General features: G+C 44.4%; 1 protein-coding gene across 1 annotated transcript in view; it reads right to left on the bottom strand.

The window, feature by feature from the left end:
* Positions 1-21987, bottom strand: part of ASXL3 (ASXL transcriptional regulator 3) — a 319112-nt gene that overhangs the window by 59112 nt on the left and 238013 nt on the right. The window contains exon 6 of the mRNA XM_086965699.1: positions 15497-15614. Coding sequence (XP_086821825.1) covers positions 15497-15614 — 118 coding nt within the window. The remainder of the gene's footprint in view (positions 1-15496; positions 15615-21987) is intronic.

The raw sequence follows: 21987 nt of genomic DNA, 5'->3' as shown, positions 1-21987 counted from the left end.
TTGAGTGGGCTTTTGGGGGAATTGTTAAAGTGCGTTTGGCCTTTTGATAGCATATTTGAATGCACTTAACTTTCCATCTGGCTATTCCTGATTTTGAAATAGGGTTACCCTTATGCTGTGGAGCAAAAGCAACAAATAGTTGTTTCGTCTTTCTGAAAGCTTTAGTTCTGTCAACGTAATATAGTAGAGCTCTTTTTACATCTAGTGTGTGTAGAGCTCTTTCAGCCACTGACTGCGGGTTTTGGAAGAAAACTGGCAAATCTATAGACTGATTGAGATGAAATGTTGATATAACTTTTGGCATGAACTTAGGGTTAGTACGGAGCACCGCCTTATTTTGATGTATTTGCGTTAAAGGTTCTTGAATTGTTAGTGCCTGTAGCTCGCTCACTCGCCTGAGCGAGGTAATGGCCACTAAAAATGCCACTTTCCATGTTAGGAATTGAAATCCGCACAAATGGAGTGGTTCGAAAGGTGGCCCCATAAGTCTGGTAAGTACTACGTTTAAGTTTCAGACTGGCGAAGGTGGTTGTCTTGGAGGGATAATTCTGTTAAGTCCTTCCATAAAAGCTTTGATAGATGGTATTCCGAACAGGGACATGTGCTGTCTGTTCTGGAGATATGCTGCTATAGCAGCAAGGTGTAGCCTTATGGAAGAGTATGCTAGATTGCATCTTTGAAGATGTAATAAGTAACATATTATATTTTGGATGGAGGCATTTAATGGATTGATTTGGTTATTTTTACAGTAAATTTCAAATCTTTTCCATTTAGCTGCGTAGCATGCTCTAGTAGTTGGGCGTCTTGCTTCCTTGATAATATTCATACAGTCTGGAGGAAAGTTAAGATATCCGAACTCTAAGACTTCAGAAGCCAGATCACTAGGTTCATCTGATTGGGATCTGGGTGTCTGATTTCTCCACGGTTCTGCGTTAACAGCTGTGGCGATAGGCGCAGCCTTTGGTGAGGGACCACTGAGAGTTCTAGGAGTGTTGTGTACCATGGCTGTCTTGCCCATGTGGGAGCAACTAGGATCATTATGGGGGACTGTTGCTTTAGTTTGCGTGCCACTAATGGAATCAGTGGGGTTGGCGGAAAAGCGTACGCAAATCTGCCTGACCAGTTCATCCATATCGCTTTGCCCTGTGACAACGGTTGTGGGAACCTGGCGGCAAAGGACTGGCATTTTGAGTTTTCTTTTGTGGCAAACAGATCTATCTCTGGATGCCCCCACTTTTTGAAGAATGGTTGGAGGACTTGAGGGTGAATCTCCCATTCGTGTATCTGTTGGCTGTGTCTGCTTAGTAGATCTGCAATCTGATTGTCTATTCCTGGGAGGTGTTCTGCCAGGAGAAAGATGTTTTTGGAGTTGCCCACCTCCATATGCTCTGTGCTAGGTGAGACAGCTGCGGAGAGTATGTCCCTCCCTGTTTCTGTATGTAGTACATGGCTGTCATGTTGTCTGTCCGGATCAATACAGCCTTGTTGTACAAGTATTTCTGGAAGGCTTTCATTGCTAGAAATACTGCTAGCAACTCTAAGTGGTTTATATGCGGTGTCTTTTGCTTGAGTGTCCAGAGCCCTTGGACTGTGTATTGAAGTAGGTGGGCTCCCCAACCTGTCAGTGATGCAAACGCTGTTAGCACTACCTGTGGAACTGGCTCTTGGAACAGTCGCCCCTTGGAAAGGTTATGTGGGTTCCACCACTGCAGAGTTGTAAGTGTGACTGTCTACCAACACTAGGTCTTATAGTTGTCCTTGAGCTTGGTTCCACTGCCGTGCGAGGCATTTCTGCAATGGACGCATTTGAAGTCGGGCATGAGGGACAATAAATATGCAGGAAGCCATCATGCCTTTGAGCTGCATGAACACTCGAGCTGGCAAGGAGTGTTGTGGGTGAAATCTTTGAATTAGAGACTGCATGTTGGCTATCCTGGCCGGATTTGGATATGCCTTTGCTACTGAGGTGTCTATTGTTGCTCCCAGATATTGTTGTATGTGGGAGGGCTGCAGATGTGATTTTGTGTAGTTTATGGAAAAGCCCAGACTGTGCAGTAGCTGAATTGTCTGGGATGTGTGGTTTGCACACTATGTGTATGAGTTGGCTTTTATGAGCCAATCGTCCAGGTAGAGGAACACATGGATGTGTTGCCTTCTTAGATGTGCTGCTACTACTAGGCATTTTGTGAAAACCCTTGGTGCTGTAGTTACCCCGAAGGGGAGAACTTTGAATTGATAGTGTTGACCTTCTATCGTGAACCGGAGATATTTTCTGTGAGCTGGATGTATAGGAATGTGAAAGTATGCATCCTTGAGGTATAATGTTGCGAGGAAGTCGCCTTGTTGGAGTAACGGGAGTACTTGTTGAAGAGTGATCATATGGAAATGCTCTGAGAGTATGTATTGGTTCAGAGGTCTGAGGTCCAATATTGGTCTGAGGGACCCGTCCTTTTTGGGAATAAGGAAGTATAGAGAATATACTCCGGTCCCTTGCTGTTGAAAAGGGACTGGCTCCATGGCTCCCTTTTCTAGCATGGATGTTACCTCTTGTTGTAACAGCATGACGTGTTCCTTGGACATAGGACGGTGTTTGGGTGGTATGTTGGGTGGAGTAGAAGTGAGTTCCAGGCAATAACCATACTGGATAATTTGTCTCACCCACCTGTCTGTGGTAATTGCGTTCCAGACTGGTAGAATTGTGTTAGTCTGCCTCCGACCGGTGTTGAATGGTCTGGAGGGAGAGTGAACAAGTCACTGTTTGGTGGCGGTGGAGGCTCTGGTGTTGTTGCTACCACGTCCTCTGGCAGTGTTATTATTGCCTCTATAACCTCCTCTGTTGGAGCCTTTATTAAAGGTGCTCTGGGTATTACTCTTGAAAGTAGAGGAAGTTTGTGATGTGTTCCCTCTACCTAAGCCTCGAAAGGAGGAGCGACGAAAGCAACTTCTGGATTGTTGGAACTGAAGTGCGCCCATTGACTTAGCAGTATCAGTATCCTTTTTCATCTTTTCCAAGATGGTATCTACTGCAGGGCCAAATAGAAAGTCTTGGTTAACTGGTTGGTTGAGGATGGTTGACTGCACTTCATTTTTAAATCCGGAAATGCGTAGCCACGCATGCCGGCGTAGTAATACGTTAGTGTTAATCAACCTAGATGCTGTGTCAACTGCGTCAAGTGCACATTTAATGGAAGCATTTGTTATAAATTTGCCATCCTGTATTAGGTCGTTAGCTTTAGATTGGAATGGTTCTGGGAGGTGTTGTAGTAAACCTTCCAGCTGGTCATAATGTGCTCTATCGTATCGTGCTAATAGAGCCTGTGTGTTTGCAATTCTCCAAGTGCTTGCTGCTTGGGATGCCACTCTCTTACCTGAGGATTCTAGTATCTTTGACTCTGTCAGGAGAGGGAGCATCTCCTGTTGTTTGTGAATTAACTCGCTTTCGAGCATTTGCTACCACTAATGAGTCTAAAGGCGCCTGTGATTTAATATAAGAAGGGTGTGAAGGAGCTGCCTTATACTTTTACTCAATTCTGGGATTGAGGACACGCACTCTAGTTGGATCCTTAAATATGTCTGGCACGTGTTTTAGTACCCCTTTTAACATAGGGAGCGTACGTACGCTCTTTTCTGAAGTAGGAAAGGTGTCGAATAGGAAATCCTCTTCTATTGGGTCAGTGTGCATGTCTACATTGTGATATTTAGCTGCCCTATCCACTAGTTGGTTAAAGACAATGGTGTCGTCAGTAGGCAATGGCTTTGTGGGATATGTAGAGGTGTCAGGGATGGGTTCTGGGTCGTATGTATCATAGGGATCATATTGGTCATCCCATGTGTTATCCTGCACATCCTGATCCTCAGGGTCTCCAAAGTTATCTTGAGGATCGTCCCTTATGTTTTCTGCCTCATCATAATGTGAAGGGGAGTAAGGTACATAAGGCATGTCAGGAAAGAAAGGAGGAGGAGTGAAAGGCCTTGAGGAAGATGTTGCAAAGTCTTTCTTCTTTGGAGGAACAGGGGAAGAAGTGTCAGTGTCCAAAGGTCTCTTCTTCCTGTGGTAAACTGTTACCCGTGCTGTTTTAGGGTCTATATACAGTTTAGGTTGTTCTTCTTCCACTGGATCAGGGTGGAAAAGTTCTTTCTCAACTGTCCGTGGTTTTGGCGCCCATGATTTTGGCTTAGTCACTTGTTTTTGAGTCTTTGGCTCGAGGGCCTTAGGCTGTGGAGCTTCTTTCGGCTCAACTGCAGTTTTCGGGTCGGTGACCTTTTTCGGTTCGGCGACTCCCTTTGGTTCTACGTGTTTCGTCTTTACCGTCTTTTTTGGTTCAACGACCTTCTTGGAGAAGTGTTACTCAATGGTTAGAGCGGCAGACCCTGCAGAGGTCTAGCCTGGGACCAGGGTTCAATACCCGCCTCGGCGGGTCTTGGGCTCAATTTCCGCGGACCTGATAATTCTCGCCTCGGTGCCTATTCTAATCATGGGTCCCATTCTGCAACTCTGGTCAATAGCTTGCTTAATCTCCACAACGGCCCCAACAACGCTAGGATACCTGGATTCACCTTGGGTGTGCCCAGGAGTGGGCACTTCACAGGGAAAAGCCAGGAAGGGTTCCACAGCGGTATGCGTACAAGCGCCTGAGATACCCCTTCGGGGGTCGATTCGGGAGCTATACAAATACTACTACATTTACATTCTTTGGTTCTACGACCCTTTTCGGATCGACCGTGTTTTTTGGTTCGATAGACTTTTTCAGCTCGACTGGTGTTTTCGGTTCGAGCCCTTTCTTCGGGTCGACTGGTGTTTTCGGTTCGATAACCTTTTTCGGATCTACCGTTTTTTTCGTCATCTCTGCTGCCTTCTTCGGGTCACCAGGATTTTTAGTGTTACCTGTTTTTGGGTGGGCGACACTCTTTTTCGGCTCAACTGCGTTTTTCGGGTCGACTATTCTCTTGGGATCGACAACCTTTTTTGTTTCAATGGTTTTCTTCGGCTCGACAAACTTTTTTGGTTCGGCGCCTTTTTGAGAATAGTGTAGCTAGTTCCCGGGGTCTCAGAAGGCTTGGGTTTGGGCTTCGGAGCCGAGCCGGAAGGCGGGGTCTCTGAAGGGGTTTGTCGATCTCAGCTAAGGCCTTTCAGGTGATTCTTGGGCGTGGTACTCACGGTTTGCCCCGGTGTGATCTGGTCATCGGAGTCCGACTGGTCTTCTAAGGTGACAATTTTGAGGTCGGAGTCCGCCGCTTCTGGGAGGTCGTGTTCGTCATCGAAAATGTTCTCCGGTTCCGGTGCCTGCCGCTGCATCCCTTATCTAGCGGCCTGTCGGTTCCAGATAGTTTTCTTCGACCGGAACTGAGCACAAGCTGGACAATCTTCCTCGTTGTGCTCGGGTCGAGAGAAACTTGTTGCATACTGTATGTTTATCAGTATGTGGGAACTTGGAGAGACATAGTGGGCACCTTTTAAATGGGGTCCTTTCCATCAGTAGCAGGCCCACGTGGCGTCAAAAAGGCCCAACGGCCCGCGTCGACGACCAGATCGAGATGGAAAGAGTTATCGACTAAAGGTTTACCGAACGAGAACAATACCGTCGAGGTAGAAGGCCTTTTGGCCTTAGAAAGTTGAAAAGTTTTGGTTACGAACTTGGAGTTGAGGAATAGCATCCGAACCCAATGGCGGAAAAAAACAATCTGAAGATGGAGAAGATGCTAAGGCGCACTGTAGTCCAGGGGAGGAGTCACCTATCTTGTGATACTTCGAAGACTCTTCCAGGGCAACAAAGTGCAAACATCCGGACCCAACACTAGGCGGCGATCTATGCTAAGATATGAATTCAGCAGCCCACATGCCTCGCACAGGGTTTTTACATCTGTGGAAACTGTAGAGTCTTCAAGTAGAGAAAAATAGGAGGGAATATCTGAGACTGTATGACAGCAGAAGAAAGAAAATACGAAAATGTATCACATGTGGCAAGACATACTAATACAAACTGAATGAACCCAAGAGTTTATACTGGGATTTATAAAAGGTGTTGCCATATTGTACATACTCGGATTACCATTATTAAAAGAAAATTATAGATATGAGAACAACTAAGATTGATTGATCAATATGTGATAATGTGAGTATGTATATCTTAATGTGATCCGTCCAAGATGGTGCTCACTGTACCTATGTTCCAAAATAAATAGTCCTTTCATTAAGGGGATAGTCCATTATTTATGTTTGTAGTCTGCAGTTAGAATATCCACCAGAAAGAGCGTTACAAAAGGTATGCATGCTACTTGTTCTTCCGATGGATACTTCTGACTGCAGATACCTCACCTTGTGAATATACACCAGAGCAGTACCCACTATGCTGGAGGGCCTGTGGAATGGCTCAGCCCAAAAACAGGAAAAGTGTCTACCCCTACAGATCTAGCTATCAAGACAGTAGTGCTCCATGAACATGTGAACTGAAGTCCACATTGTAGCCTAACAGATGTCCAGAACGGGCACAATGCTTGCAAACGCATTGGTAGAAGCCTTTGCTCTTGAGGGATGAGCCCTCTAGTAGGTGCTTCTAAGCCAATTTGAAGCAGATTTTGATGCAAAGGACTAGTCACGTTGAAATCGTTTTTTCTGTACCGCCTTATCCTTCTTTGATCTTGCAAACCTCACAAAGAGCTGATTGTCCACTTAATTGATGTAACAACTCAAAGCTCTTGAGATCCAAATGATGGGAGTCTCTGCCTCTTCAGAGGGATGAGGTGGAGCAAAGAATGCAGAGGGTGGTGGATTGTCGCAAACACAAGGAAATGATGGACGGAGCGCTGAAACTATTCAGACACTCACCCCCAGTCACAGATATGGGTTGAATCCATCATTGTTCATTGTTCTGTAGCTCACTTAGCCACCTCAGTTCAGACTCAGCTATATGCAAATCAGTCTTGACCCTGTGCCTCATAGGAACAGTACAGCCCGAACTGCCTAGCCAGGTCTTCCCTGATTCGGAAACAAGCATCCTGGGACTGGTTTTGGGGTAACACCCCTCATCAGCCAGTAACCAGTGGCCAGAAACCAGTGGCAAAGTGAGTAAGGGTACTGAAAAGGGCATGAAAAGGCGTCACAACCCTTGGTGTTATGGAATAGAGCGACAATCCTACCAATCTGTCTAGCAAAAGGCTAGTATATGGTTGCTGCACAGACTGAGCTTGTAACTGACTCGCACAACAAACTGATGTTATTGCTGTGAGAAAGACTGTTTCAGAGTAACAAGATGTAGAGGGCATTGAGCTCTTAATGAGGCACACATTAAGTATGTGCAAACCAAATGAAGGTCCTAGTGTGGAATCACAAAAGGTCTGGATGGAAACATGTGGAGTGACCCTGTCACAAACACATCACAAAATCTGATGTAAATAACAATTGTTGGTCTGGTAAATGTAAAAAGGCTGACACAATCTACAATAGTGTCCAGAGCAATTCCCTGCTGTGCAAAATATAGCAAAAAATTAGAAACATTGCTGACAATTAGGACTGCTGTGGTTCGAACAACTGAAAGGCACACATTGCCAGAAACGTCTCCCAAGCCCAATGTAAAAGTGTTTTTGTGGACAGAGGTCTGGAAGTTAAGATGACATCCACTACCTCAGGAGGGAGATCAAAGGAGTCACCTGTCACTGATCAATCTCCACGTATGGAGGTGTACGTTGTGCAGACCTGGGTGTAAGACTCTGCCCTGCTGCTGCGACAGAAGCAGCAGCTTGATAGGGGGACAGATGCTCATGGCCAGAAGTTCCAGGCACCACGTTCTTCTGGACAAATCCAGAGCCAGTAAGATGGATTGTGTCCAGTCATTCCTGGTCTCCTTCAGAACTTTGGTCAGGAGAGGTTGTGTGGGAAGGCATACTAGAGCTTCCGAGTCCCACCGAAGGCAGAAAGAGTTTCAAGTCCCACTGTAGGCAGAAAGAGTCTATGAGGGGGAGTTGCCTAGGGAACTTCAACATGCAAATGTTTGGACACTGCATGTTCTCAGCAGTACTGAAGAGATTGATCCAGGTTTTTCCCCATTGCTGGAAGACACCCTGCTTCACCTCTGAGTGCAATTGCCGTTCGTGATCAGTTACGCAACGCTGGCAGTTTGCCTGCCCTGGCGTTCAAACATTTGGCTAAGTATAGATAACTTTATTTTAGCTTTAGCATAGCAGGTTTGAATGCATTTATTTATCCATCTTGCAATATTAGATTTAGAGATGGGATTGCCATTGTGAGGTGTAGCAAATACAACAAACTGTTGGTTTGTTTTACGAAAACCGCATGATCTTTTTATATAATACAATAACGCTCTTCAGGCATCAAGAGTATGAAGAGCCCTTTCTGCTATGGAATCAGGTTAAGGAAAGAACACAGGTAATAACTGATTGGTTGATATGAAAAGCAGAAACCACTTTGGAAAGGAATTTGGGGTTGGTGCGAAGAACTACTCTGTCTTTATGAAGCTGAAAGAAGGGTTCTTCTAAGGTTAATGCCTGTACCTCACGAACTCTCCTCAATGAAGGAATTGCAATGAGGAAGGTAACTTTCCATGAAAGAAACTGAACCCGAAAGTTGTGTAATGGCTCAAAAGGGGGACCCATGAGCTGTGTAAGCACAATATTGAGTGAGATTACAAACAGGTGAGGAGGTACTCTAGGTGGTATTATTATCTTAAGGCCCTCCATAAAGGTTTTAATTACTGGAACCTTGAACAAAGATAGATGTTGTCCGTTTTGCAAATATGCAGTTACTGCTGCAAGATGCAAACGAATGGAAGTGTAGGCCAAACCAGCACATTGTACATGCAGAAGGTAAATGATATTTTGAGCAGGTGCATTTAGTGGATCAATATTGTTATTAGTACATTACATAACAAATCTTTTTCATTAAGCTGCATAGCATGCTCTGATAGTAGGCTTCCTTGGTTCCTTAAGAATGGTCATACATTCTGGTGGCAAGTTAAGATATCCAAACTCTATGACTTCGGGAGCCAAATCACTAGATTGAGCTCATTGGGATTTGGATGTTCTGCGTGAGAAGATGTAATTGAGATGTAGCTTTTGATGTGGAACTATTGACAGTTCTAAAAGTGTTGTTAACCATGCTTGTGAAGCCCAAGTGGGAGCAACTTTTAAGCAGTGTGAGGGATGCCTGAGCTTCTGTACCAGAAATGGAAGGAGAGGCAGAAAAGAATAGGCAAATATCCCTGAGCGGGAAGGTGGATTTCACGGTCCTCAGCACCCCTCCTGAATACTGTAGCAAAATAAGCGCTTTCCCCTGCTGCTGGGCCTGGGAGAGAGGACCAGCCCAGTATTGAGTGAGCCATCCAGCCCACTGGCATCCTGTAGGTCTATGTACCAGTCATCAGTTATCCTCGTAAGGTGAGGCAAAGTCTTCCACATCCCCAACATTGTTGTCTCCATAACTCTGGCTCTGGTCAAAAGGCTGGTGTAATGTCTGTGAGCAGTAGTGGAATTGTGTCTATCAGATCTAGAACTGGATGTGGCCTCGGTTGAGAAGACGCTGGCTCAGACTTGGACACCATGGTGGGTTGCGAGTTTTCCTTCAGTGCAGGTAGCATCAGTGCCGGCGTCAACGCTTGAGGAACCAGCGTTGATTTTAGCACCAGTCTGGATGGCGATATGAAACCAGAAGCGGATTCAAGGGGCCCAGATGGTAAGGAGGGGTAACCCGCTCACGGTAACCTAACTGGGGGACCCTGTTGATTTTTGGAGCCTGAACGCACACCAGAGGAGGACAGAAGCATGCCAAAGATGAGCAGCAAGGCCTCTCAAAAGGCCTCAACCTGCTACAAAATCAATGATGGACCCGGGAACTCAAGGACTACCAGGACCAGGGATGTGACTGGCTCCTTGGTGAAACTGGGACGAGACCTGGAGGCATGGGGGTGACCTTGTGCCTTCGCTCCAGAACAAGGATGGGGGGAAGGGGCAGAGTCCCACTTGGACTTCTTATATTTTTTCACTGACTTACCCTAAGACCTCGACCACATGAAAGATTTGCCTTGGGAGCGGGAGCAGGAATGAGTCCTAGCTTTCAACTTCAATCTGGACAGAGACCGGAGCGGAGTCTTCCATTATTTCTCCTCACAGAACTTTGCCTCATGTTCTTGGGTGGCTTTAGGCTTCATTTGAACACAGACGTTTGAGGCTTTAGAGTCGTGCGACGAACCCAGCATCAGATGCACAGTTCGTGGGAATCTGTTGCAAGTGTCAGGTGGCGACAGTACCTACAAGGCTTAAATATTGTTTAAGAAAGCGAACATCCCATGTGCAGTGTCTTGTGATATTTTATGATGGAACCCCTTTGGCTAGTAATGGACACCGTGGAGTTATGATGTAGCGGTCAGAGCGCAAGGCCATGAAAGCTTGTTTAAGAATGGTGAGTTCACAGTTACTAGAGGTAGAATAAATGTGAGTAACACTAAGCTTCGTGTGTGGAGTAGTTATTGGTGGGTACCAAGGCTGGGTAAGACGCTACAAATGGCGATGAGATAGGGGATAAGTAACCCAAAAAACAACTGTTCTCTCCTAGAGAGTTTGCCGTGGTACAAGCAAACTGCTCTTGTGTGTCACAGTGGAAAAACCAAATCGATGCTTAAAACACGTGGAGTCAAGGCACAACTCCAGCCACTGCAAAGGAGGTGAAGCCAACAGACGTCTTGCAAAGAATCTATATGATAAAGGTAGAGAACCTGCTGGTCAAGCCATACATAAAATGTACCCTACTGCCCCGCAAGATAAAGTTTTACATTATACTGAGTTTTAAAGCTGAAAGCAGATTCAAACGGTTTTATGAAGCGCAGCCACTGAAAATCATAACTTGCAAAACAACGCTGCCTACATAAGCTTTGAAAGGCGGATATCAACCAGGTGTTAGAAAATGCAAATTGGCATTTAGAAGAAAATAAATAAATGACTTCCTAAATACACTAAAGTCATCATACTAGAGCATTCGAAGTTGGCTCAAGGAGAAGTGTTTATGGGTTGTGCTTACGGAGCAGTCTATACCCGAAGCAGTTCATTCACAAACTTGCCGAGTGGGACTCAGAACAACTTCACAGGTTTTGGAAAATCAGGATTCCAGACTGACTCTCATAATAGTGAAATTTTTTGGATGGATGCGAAGAACGTCATGTTTCTAGCTTTCATTAAAGATGAGTCAGAGGCCAGCATGTCGCATGGTCTTGTATATGAGTTGTCTAAACCAAGTCACAGAGATCCCCCCGTGGTGTCATTAAGTTTCACACTGGTTTACAACGCTGCTACGTTGCTGAAACCACCACCACCTTTTGATACCGCCAAAAAGCAAAATATTGGTGACAGATGGACTGCCAAGAATGGAGACATTTGATAATTTCAGCGGTGCACTCGAAAAGAGACTGATAAAAAAAAGATTATCAAGTATTTCCAAAAAATCTTGCTAGTGATGGTGTGAAAGAAATAAAGAAAATGCAGAAAACTGACGAAGAAATTACATATTGTCAGATTAAAGAAACACTATTTCAAGCGCAATCCAGTATCAAACGTTGATTACGAAAGATACATTTTTAGTCAAGAACGCCAAAAAGTTAGTGAAACCATTGATGAGTTTGAGGAGCGACATAATACCCTCATCAAACACTAAGTTCAATTAATTTAATGATGAAGAACCTATGCGACTTAGAGTTATTGATGGCTGCTTGACAGATTCATTTGGACTTACATTCAGATGACGAATGCGGTGAGAAAGTTTTAGTCTGGAGCGAGTGCTGATGGTTGCCAGAAGTCATGAGCGTGATGAAAGACAAGCCGATGACATGGCGGCCGGAAATGTCCAGAGGGAGTCAGTTATAAATATAAAAAGTAAGCCAAAGACTAGGTGACACAAAGTGTTATGTACACTTAAAAAGAAGTAATGTTTTAGGTGTGGATTTTCATTTCCACACAAAGGTAAATGTCCCGCCATTGGACAGATATGTAGAGGATATAGAAAAGAGAAAAATGTTGTGACAGTGTGTAAAGCAAATAAAAAAGTAAATGCTTCACAGTGCGAAGACAAAATAGCTGATAGAAAATTCCAGAGGCAACGTTCAATGCACACCCACAAGTCCAATTGGCGCTATCAATTGTGGCAAATCGACGCTGAACGAAGTTGATTGTCATCTAAATCCTTGTCAAACAGTTTGTCTGCCTCTATAGCAAATGAAAGTGAGGAAGATGGTTGTGCCATGTCGATTTATACCTTGTAGAAACGTGCACATGTCAGACTGGCTGCATGTGAGTAAAAATGTCAGTCAAAAAAAAGTTGACATGCCAAAGCACCAAAGTCATACAAAGATTGTCCGAAAATTACATTGAAAATAAATGAGTGCTCGATACATTTCATCATCGACAGTGGTGCATCCATAAACATAATGCCCGAAGAGAAATACAATAAATTATCTCCATTGCTCAGACTTATGCCATTGCTTCCCAAGGTGTACACATGGGCTGCATCGGCACCAATAAAAAGTCAAGGTTCATTTGTCTTGACACTTAAACACAAGAAAACGAAGGTGCAAGCACCCGTCAAGTGCTTCCAGGTACAGCAGTAAGTGCCAGACTGCTCAGTTTCAGTAACGCCGCTGATATGGGACTGATTTCTGTAAATTACAACCTGAATGCTCACCATGAAATTGTAATTCCATTTCCTTCGTTGGTTCATGAAAGCATAAGTCTATGAAAGTAAAGTTACATATTAATGAAGATATCCATCCTGTTGCTCGAAGACCTACACAAGTTGCTTTTCATTTACAAGAAGCGGTTGAAAAAGAACTTGAATGGTTACTTAAGCATGACATTATTGAGCGTTCAACTGGTCTGACACCATGGGTTTCTTGCATTGTGGTAGTGCCCAAAAAGGACAGTTAAAAAGCTGTACGCATATGTGTCGTTATGTGTCAAGCAAACAAAGCATTTGAACGAGAATGATATCCAGGTCCACACACTGCTGACATGTAACGCAATTAAATGGTGCAAAGGTCTTCTCTCGCCTTGATATAAATAAAGGTTATCATCAGTTGGAACTCGGAAAAGATGCAGTTGTATTACAACCTTTTCTACACATGTCAGTCTGTTTCGATATAAGACTCAATTTTGGTGTGTTTTTGGCTGCAGAACTTTGCATCATTCGACGTTTCATACAGCCTGTTGTGAATGTACTCAATTATAGTAATGACATTGATTTTTTGAGTTACACTGAATGAGTATGATAAAGCTCTCACCCAGGTATGTTGTGTACTGACTGATGCATGTCTGACTTTGAATGAAGACAGGTGCGAGTTTCACAAGACAAAGCTAAAGTTCTTTGGCCATATCTTTTCAGATGGGCGTATGACACCTGACCCTGCCCAAGTACAAGCCCTGTCATATGCTGATGACACTCAAGATATTTCTATGGTAAGTTCATTTCTTGGCATGGTGAGTTACTGTTCAATATACATACAAGACTTCCCTACCACAAACGCTCCTTTTCGAGAGTTAATGAAGAAAAATGTTTCTTTTAAGTGGTCACAAGAAAGGGAGAGAAGTTTCAAGAAAATCAAACAAGCCATTGAAACTGCTGCTGATATGGCCAAGTGCGATCCAAAGCTTCATACAGAGCTTGTTGTTGATCCTAGCACAGTTAGGTTAGGCATTATATTAATAAAATAAAAAATAAAAAAAAAGAGCAGGTAGTGGTGTTCCCTATCAGGGAAATAACCGCACATCCAAAGTTATAACTGTATTGAAAGTATCAGTGATTTGCGTGACAAATGTATGTGTTGCTATATTGGCAACCGGGTGCTAAATCATCTTCAAACACCTACTACCTGGAGGTGCAAACTGCACATTAAAGCTATAACATGCATCTAATTAAATGCAACAAACAAAGCTATTACAGCACATCCTTTCGACTTGAATTAATTAAGTGACAAAAACAGTGCTGGTCATAAGTCAAACTAATCCCATACTGCAGTTTAGTCTCTGCAAAACGAGGACGATGAAGAAGAACCCATAAATTCAAAATGATCAAATCAGATCAATAGAGATTTCTTGTATCCTTTATTAGAGTACAAAAATTAAAATTCCCAGCACACGATTAGCCGACACATGTTTCGTCTGTACTCAGACCTTTTCAAGGCAAAAATTGGGAATGTTGGCAAACTGTAATGGGTGGAAGGTCTGTCACTGCAGCGCATCAAATGAAAGTGAAGCCAGGATCCAAATACGGAAATTGTGATGTATATAGTCAAGAAATACAAATATGTACAAATGCCACATCTGGCATTCGGCCAATTAATGGAATCCCACAAAAGCGGAGCTATACTGATCCCTGATCTGGTCCCTCAATATGTCCCAATCGCTTCAATGTTAAAAGCAAAATAAGTAAAATATTGGTGCAAACTGCAGAAGTGATAATCGTAAAAGTAGATCATTCGGTCGGTCCAGGATAGGTAGTATCCCCTGGACACCACGGGGTACAACCCTGGTAAGTTTACCCCTCAAAGCACAAATGTGCCTTCCGCAAACACACGCATAGGAGGTCGCAGAACGTTTACAGTAACTTCCTATACACACGTATATATATATATAATACATTTTAGGAAGAAAATCTCTTCACAGAGCAAAGGAAGCAGCAGTGCTCCGGATCCATGGCTGAAGGTGCATATAGTAAAGAACCGACTATAGTGCCCATTGGTGGCAATTATACGTGGCTCAATTTGTCACCTCCAGAGGGAAATGGCATCAACACAGAGTTGCATGGCACTATATAAAAGGAGCACAGGCACACTGCTTTTGAGTGTTCTAGATCCAGTGTGCTGCCTGAGGACATTCACAACTAAAGGAATATTAAGTTAGAACTATCGATCAAAGAAACTAAAAATTGTGTTAAGTCTGCACATTTTTCGGAGATAAAAGTGGAAATGCAGTAAATCTATATGTGGTAGACGCTTTATGCCACAGAATCACATACATCCTCAGGCTATTAACATTGCCTGTTGTTTTATTAACAATGTATTCATAAAAAGCAAACCTAAATATTGCAATTTCAATAAGTGTCCACTGTTATCTGCAAAGCGAAGAAAACAGCCTTTTTAAGACAACCACTATAAAATAAGCATGCAGTATAAAAAATACATAACAGGTAACATTTTATATTGTCCTATATTGCCACCTCAGAGTTCTGGTGTCATTGAGAAACCACTCAGATTTTAGCCTTTCAGTTTATGTCACCAGAACCCCTCGAGGGCAATATAGGACCATATTATGGTGACCCATTTTATCAATACATACATATACACAAACACAATGTAGCTATAATTACACAGATTTAAACTAAGGTAGGATAAGAAATATAAGTGGACGCTAATCATAAACCACTTCCCGACATATAAAGTGCCACTGATCTCACTTATGTGCGATCCTGCGGGAAAAGGTCAAATAAGTATTCTTTGCAACTTACCTGAAGGAGAGTCCGACTGCTCGTCAGACACCTTGAGAGGCGTCAACACCACCCGGGGAACAGTCTTGTTTACCATCATTGAGACCCCATTTCTTCTTTTCTGCTGCTGCCTCAAAGCCTACGGGAAAAAAACATATGAACAGCAATCAAAAACCTATGCCAGTCAGCATTTAAAGACGCGACGTTTACCTTCTAGAAAACGCTACTCCAAAATGGGCACTCTTTCACAACCAAGAACTCACATAAGACACGACAGACACGTTTTTCATTATGACATTGCCAAATTGCATCTGTGGCTAAAAAAAAAAAATCCATACTGTATATATTATAACATTTTCACGCTGGAAAAAACTACCTTGGTAGCACTATGTCAGAACACATGGTGTCGGAGATGCAAGGTCTGAAGCCACGGAGGGAGCGCGGGAATGAAAACAGACATGTCTGCGCATTTCCTGCAGGTGCACCGATGCCAGCATGCTGCTCAGTCCGTCATGCTACCAGCAGTGTGTCATCAGTATGTAAAGCATGTGAGGAGGACTCCAGTATTGATGCACTCACTGAGCCGTGGGCAGAGCCGCACAGACCCACTGAACACGGCAGGAATCATTTATTTCTGTGAAGGGGATCGGTCCTCTCTCGGCGCCATTAGCCTTCCGAGCACGAGCGCCGCGATGTTCTAGCAAAACCAAATACAGCGATACAAGGATAAATCTCTCCGAACAGCAGGCCGTTGTGTTTTGTAAATTAATAAACTTACAGAACGGAGAGCGCATGAGCCACGCAACATTTTTCAAAGGCGGACTGCTCAGCAGGTCATTTTCTCCCCGAAGCAGAAGCAGGCCTCTTTAAAACCTGCTAAAATAAAACGGTTTTAAGGGATTTACAGCGCCCAGCCCATTCAACGGCCCAACCTTACCCCATAGAATTCCGCAGCACATAAGGCTACTTAGCTATTTGGCATAAACATGCAGATTTTAAAACTTATTTATCTAGAAAAAATCAGAGAAGTAGATTTCCCCTTCAATAAAACAGCCATTATGCATTACCATAAAGGTGACCTTATAGCGTGCCCCATTTAAGAAGTCCATTTCCTATTGAAGGTAATTTACTCTAGCAAACGTTTCATTTCATAGGCGGCCATGGGTCCCCCATGCTACCTTAAGGTCTCTGAGGTACATATTGCATGTTTTCATTATAAACCAGCTGTTTATGTCAAGAGTGACCGACTGCTTTCACAGACGTCCTCAACAGATGCTGATGTGAAAGATTTTCTCAGCGGCCTGGAACACAATAGCGGAAGGCTGAAGCCCCCTGTCACGTAGGCCTCCCATCTGGTAGCTAGAGTGCGGGCCAACCTCCCAAGCTGCCACTTCCCGCGGTCACATTGTTCTAGTGCCGGCTATTTACCCTCACCCTCTAAGAGGAGCATCCTTTGGGGCAGTCGTTTTGTTGGCATCATTTCAATAGGGCTTCAGTCGCCTTCAACCAGAGCTGTCCTTACGAGATGCATTAAGATTTAGGTCAGTAAAATGTACATTTTGAAAATACTAGGCTGTCAACTTCACGTTCCGGTTACTTTGTAGTGCAGGTTTAAGGTTAAATACCTTTTCCTGATTCTACAATTGTGTAAGCTTGCTTTCTTTAAATTCATTTAAACAGCTAGGATACCGGACGCAACTAGACCTGAACTTCGGGGGAGGGGGTTAGTGGTGGCGACGTAGTGTAAACACTCCTAGCCAGTGCTGGCCTTAGCACTGGTTGCACACGGTACAAGTCTTTTTTGGCACCCCCATTTCTTCCTACTCCATCAATTCCCTCACTACCACTCACCAACAATGCACCTCATCTCTCTATAGCACCGTTCTGACAAACATTTTCTTTTCTTATAGTGCTACCTATAGTTTATTCACACTCACAGCCTCATTAATGAGGCCCCTTGCGCTGCCAGAATGTCACTTTTTATGATGTTCTTTGGCGCAGGAGCCTGCTCCATATTTACAAGACAGCACTAAGCCACTTATTTTGGCTTAAGGCTGCCTCATAAATATGGTTCCCTTTAACACAGTTTTCTTCGTTGAAGGAATGTTCCATGGGTGTTGCTGGGGTTGTTAACAGCAACATCCATGGCTTTTTGACACTGCGCCAGATTTATGAGAAATCGTAAATCTGAGGCAGCGCCAAAATCTTATGGAAGGCACGAGGAGGAGAAGGAAAATGCCTGGGTGTGAGTGTTTGATTGATTCAGATGCTCCGTCCATCACCACCCCCTTTTGTACCGCTTTTGGCCGCCATAAGTGTGGCAGGGTATGCTCAGACGTGAGTCCCTTGCTCACTTTGCCACTGGATTCAAGCAAGCCGGGCTGAAGACGGCTGGAATGCCAGAAATCGGTCCTCGGAAGCTTGTTTCCGGTCCAGGGAAGACATGGCTTGGCAGTTCGGGCTGGACTGTTCTCATGAGTCACAGGGTCAGACTGATTTGCATATAGCCATGTCTGAACTGGGGTGGCAGAGTGGGCTAAAGAACGGTGATGGATTAAAGCCAGATCTTTTGACTGGGTGCGAGTGTTTGATTGATTCAGATGCTCCGTCCATCACCACCACCTTTTGTACCACTTACCAGTATGCATCTGTTCTTGGCATGTAGAGATGCAGAGTTACACACTGTGCTCATCACCTAGTGTTGGGCCTGGATTTCTGCAGTTGTTTTTGTCCTGAAAAGTCTTTGGAAGTCACGGGATAGGTGACTTATTCTTTGGACAATAGTGCGCATGGGCATCGGCTCCCTCCTTAGATTGTTTTTCTCCAGTTGGGAAATGATGGAGTTTATAAGAAACAGGAAGGGTGCTCAAGTAAGCTGTATCTAATTAAGATAATACTGGAACAGATAAAGGTAGCTGGGGAGGTGGGTGGGCATGTGTAACTCTGCAGCTCTACATGCCAAGAACAGATATTTACTGGTAAGTAGCATTTTCCGTTTGAGGCATATGAGCTGCAGATTACACACTGTGCATAGATTGTATAGCAGCACCCACTCTTAGCGGCGACCACCCCTATCTGTTGCAGTAGTTTGAAACAGTGTTTTAAGTACAGCCTGGCCCACAGCAGCTTGTTGTTTGGTTTGCACATCTACACAATAGTGTTTTGTAAATGTGTGCGGTGTAGACCATGTGGTTGCTTTGCATATGCCGTCTAGGGGAATGTTCCCTAAAAATGCCATTGAAGCCCCTATCTTTCTAGTAGAGTGGGCTTTAGGATGAATAGATAATGTACGTTTAGCTTTGTGGTAGCAAATTTGTATACATTTGACAATCCACCTAGCTATACCCGATTTTGGTATGGGGTTACCTTTGTGTGGTGGTGAGAAAGACACAAAAAGTTGTTTACTTTTACCAAAGGATTGTGTTCTTTCAATGTAGTAAAGCAATCTCTTTTGAGATCTAAAGTATGAAGAGCTCTTTCTGCAACTGTCTGTGGCTGCGAAAAGAATACTGGCAGCTCTACAGATTGATTGAGATGGAAGGGTGAAATGACTTTTGGAAGGAATTTAGGATTGGTACGGAGAACAACCTTATTATGATGCATTTGCAGAAAAGATTCTTGAATGGTTAATGCTTGTAGCTCACTAACTCTTCTTAGAGAAGTAATAGCTACTAGGAAAGCAACTTTCCAGGTTAAGAATTGCAACTCACATTTATGTAAAGGTTCAAATGGAGGTCCCATTAACCGTGTGAGAACAATGTTTAAATTCCACACAGGTGAAGGTGGTGCTCTGGGAGGAATTCTATTGAGGCCCTCCATAAAAGCCTTTATTGCAGGTACTCTAAAGAGGGATAGATGTTGTAGATTTTGTAGGTATGCTGCAATGGCAGCAAGATGCAGTCTAATAGATGTGTATGCTAGATTACATCTTTGGAGGTGTAATAAGTATCCTATGATGTGTTCAATAGACACATTTAAAGGATTGATGTCGTTGTTATGGCAGTATATTACAAAACGCTTTCACTTGGCTGCATAACATGCCCTAGTGGTGGGACGTCTAGCTTCTTAAATTACGTTCATACAGTCAGGAGGAAGGTTAAGATAACCAAACTCTAGGACTTCAGGAGCCAGATCACTAGGTTGAGCTGAGCTGGGTCCGGGTGTCTGATCTCTCCATGGTTCTGGGTTAGGAAGCGTGGAGACAGGCGTAGCTTTTGGTGCGGTACCACAGAAAGTTGCAGCAGTATGGTGTACCACGGTTGTCTGGCCCAAGTTGGAGCAACTAGAATGAGAGTGAGGGAATGTTGCTGAAGTTTGCGCACCACTAGTGGAAGCAGTGGGAGAGGTGGAAAAGCGTACGCAAATTTGCTGGACCAGTTCATCCATATTGCATTGCTTTTGGACAGCGGGTGTGGATACTTGGCGGGGAAGCTTGGGCATTTGGCGTTTTCATGGGTGGCGAAGAGGTCTATCTGAGGTTGTCCCCACATTTGAAAGAACGGGTGAAGAACTTGTGGATGAAGTTCCCACTCGTGGATCTGTTGTGTCTGTCGGCTCAACTGATCGGTTATGGCAGAGGTCTTCAATCTGTGGGGCACGACCCCCAGGGGGGTCGTGGAGTCCTTGGAAGGGGGTCGCAGATTCTGTCAGGGGCATGCAATTCCTGGTGTTGGGCTGATCGAGGGTGCTCATAGCGGAGGCCTAATTCACACTGAGGTGTGAAAAACATCAAAAGACTCATTAACAAGTAGAAGGTCTTTTAAAGACCTGTCAAGTCCTCGGGTGTGGCTGTGTGTGTGTCCCTGAAACGGTTTCAGCCGGGCTCACACACACGAGCTGGGGGAGGTGGGAAAGTGGGTGGGGGTGGGGTCTGGGGGAGCAGGCTGTAGTGTAGCCCTTTGAGTATAATGGATGTTGCGTGCCTGGAGCTGTGGGTCCCGTGACACGTCCCGCCCCCAGCAGGGAGGCACAGAGATGCCCTCCCAGGAGCGGGAAAGAAGGAAGAAGACGCAGAGATACTGAACCCCTCCCCACCCCCCCATGAGAGAGGCACAGAAAAGGTGGGTGGATGAATGATGGGTGGATGGATGGATGTAAGGATGATGGATGGATGGATGGATATGTGAAAAGGTGGGTGGATGAATGATGAGTGGATGGATGAAAGGATGGATGGATGGAAGGATGGAAGGGTAGATGGATGAAGGATGTATGAATGGATAAAAGGTTGCATGGATGAATGATGGATGGATGGATGTGTAAAAAAATGGGTGGATGAATGATGGGTGAATGGATGGATGAAAGGGTGGATGGATGAAAGGGTGGATGGAAGGATGAAAGGGTGAATGGGTGAAGGATAGATGGATGAAGGATATATGTATGGATGTAAGGATGAAAGGGTGGATGGATGAAGGGTGGATGGATGAAGGATGGATGGATGAAAGGGTGGATGAATGGATGAAAGGGTGGATGAAAGGATGAAAGGGTGGACAGATGAAGGATGGATGAAAGGGTGGATGGATGTATGGATGGATAAAAGGTTGTATGGATGAATGATGCATGGATGGATGTGTGAAAAGGTGGGGGATGAATGATGGGTGGATGGATGAAAGGGTGGATGGCTAAAGGATGGATGGAAGGATGAAAGGGTGGATGAAGGATGTATGGATGGATAAAAGGTTGCATGGATGAATGATGCATGGATGGATGTGTGAAAAGGTGGGGGGATGAATGATGGGTGGATGGATGGATGAAAGGGTGGGTGGATGGATGAAGGATAGATGTATGGATGGGAGGATGAAAGGGTGGATGGATGTATGGATGGAAAAAAGGTTGCATGGATGAATGATGGATGGATGTGTGAAAAGGTGGGCGGATGAATGATGGGTGGATGTGATGAGGTCAAACAGGCGCATTTATGGTTGTCAAAAGTTGATGATGAGGAGTACCAGTTTCTAGAAACTTTTGTCGGAAGGGGGTCCTTACGCCTAAAAAGGTTTTACAAGGGGGTCTCGGCATCAAAAAGTTTGAAGACCTCTGGGTTATGGTGTTTTGTACCCCTGGAACATGTTGGGCTAAAAGGACTATGTTCTGAGGTATAGCCCATCTCCATATCTGTTGCGCTAACAGAGAGTTGCAGAGCGTGTGTCCCTCCTTGTTTATGTAGTACATGGCTGTCATATTGTCTGTGCGGACTAAGACAGGATTGCCCAATATGTGCTTTTGTAATGCTTTTAGGGCTAGAAAAATGGCTAGTAACTCCAGGTGGTTGATGTGGAGTAACTTTTGTTGCGGTGATGATTTGAGCCCTAACTGGGTCTTTAAAGACTTCTGGCGCGTGCTTAGTAAAACCTTTAAGCATGGGTAAAATCGAAGTGGACCTTTGCGCGTTGTCAAAGGTATCGAGGAGAAAGTCTTCTTCTACTGGGTCAGTATGTAGGTCGACCCCATAGTGTTGGGCAGCTCTATGTACTAGTTGGTTAAATCCCATAGTGTCCTCTTGTGGGGAAGGCCTG

The sequence above is a fragment of the Lissotriton vulgaris genome, chromosome 4_1, assembly GCF_964263255.1.
Source record: "Lissotriton vulgaris chromosome 4_1, aLisVul1.2, whole genome shotgun sequence".
NCBI classification, from domain to species: Eukaryota; Metazoa; Chordata; class Amphibia; order Caudata; family Salamandridae; genus Lissotriton; species Lissotriton vulgaris.
Note: the sequence above shows the minus strand (reverse complement) of the source record. Positions and strands in the feature narration are given on the sequence as shown.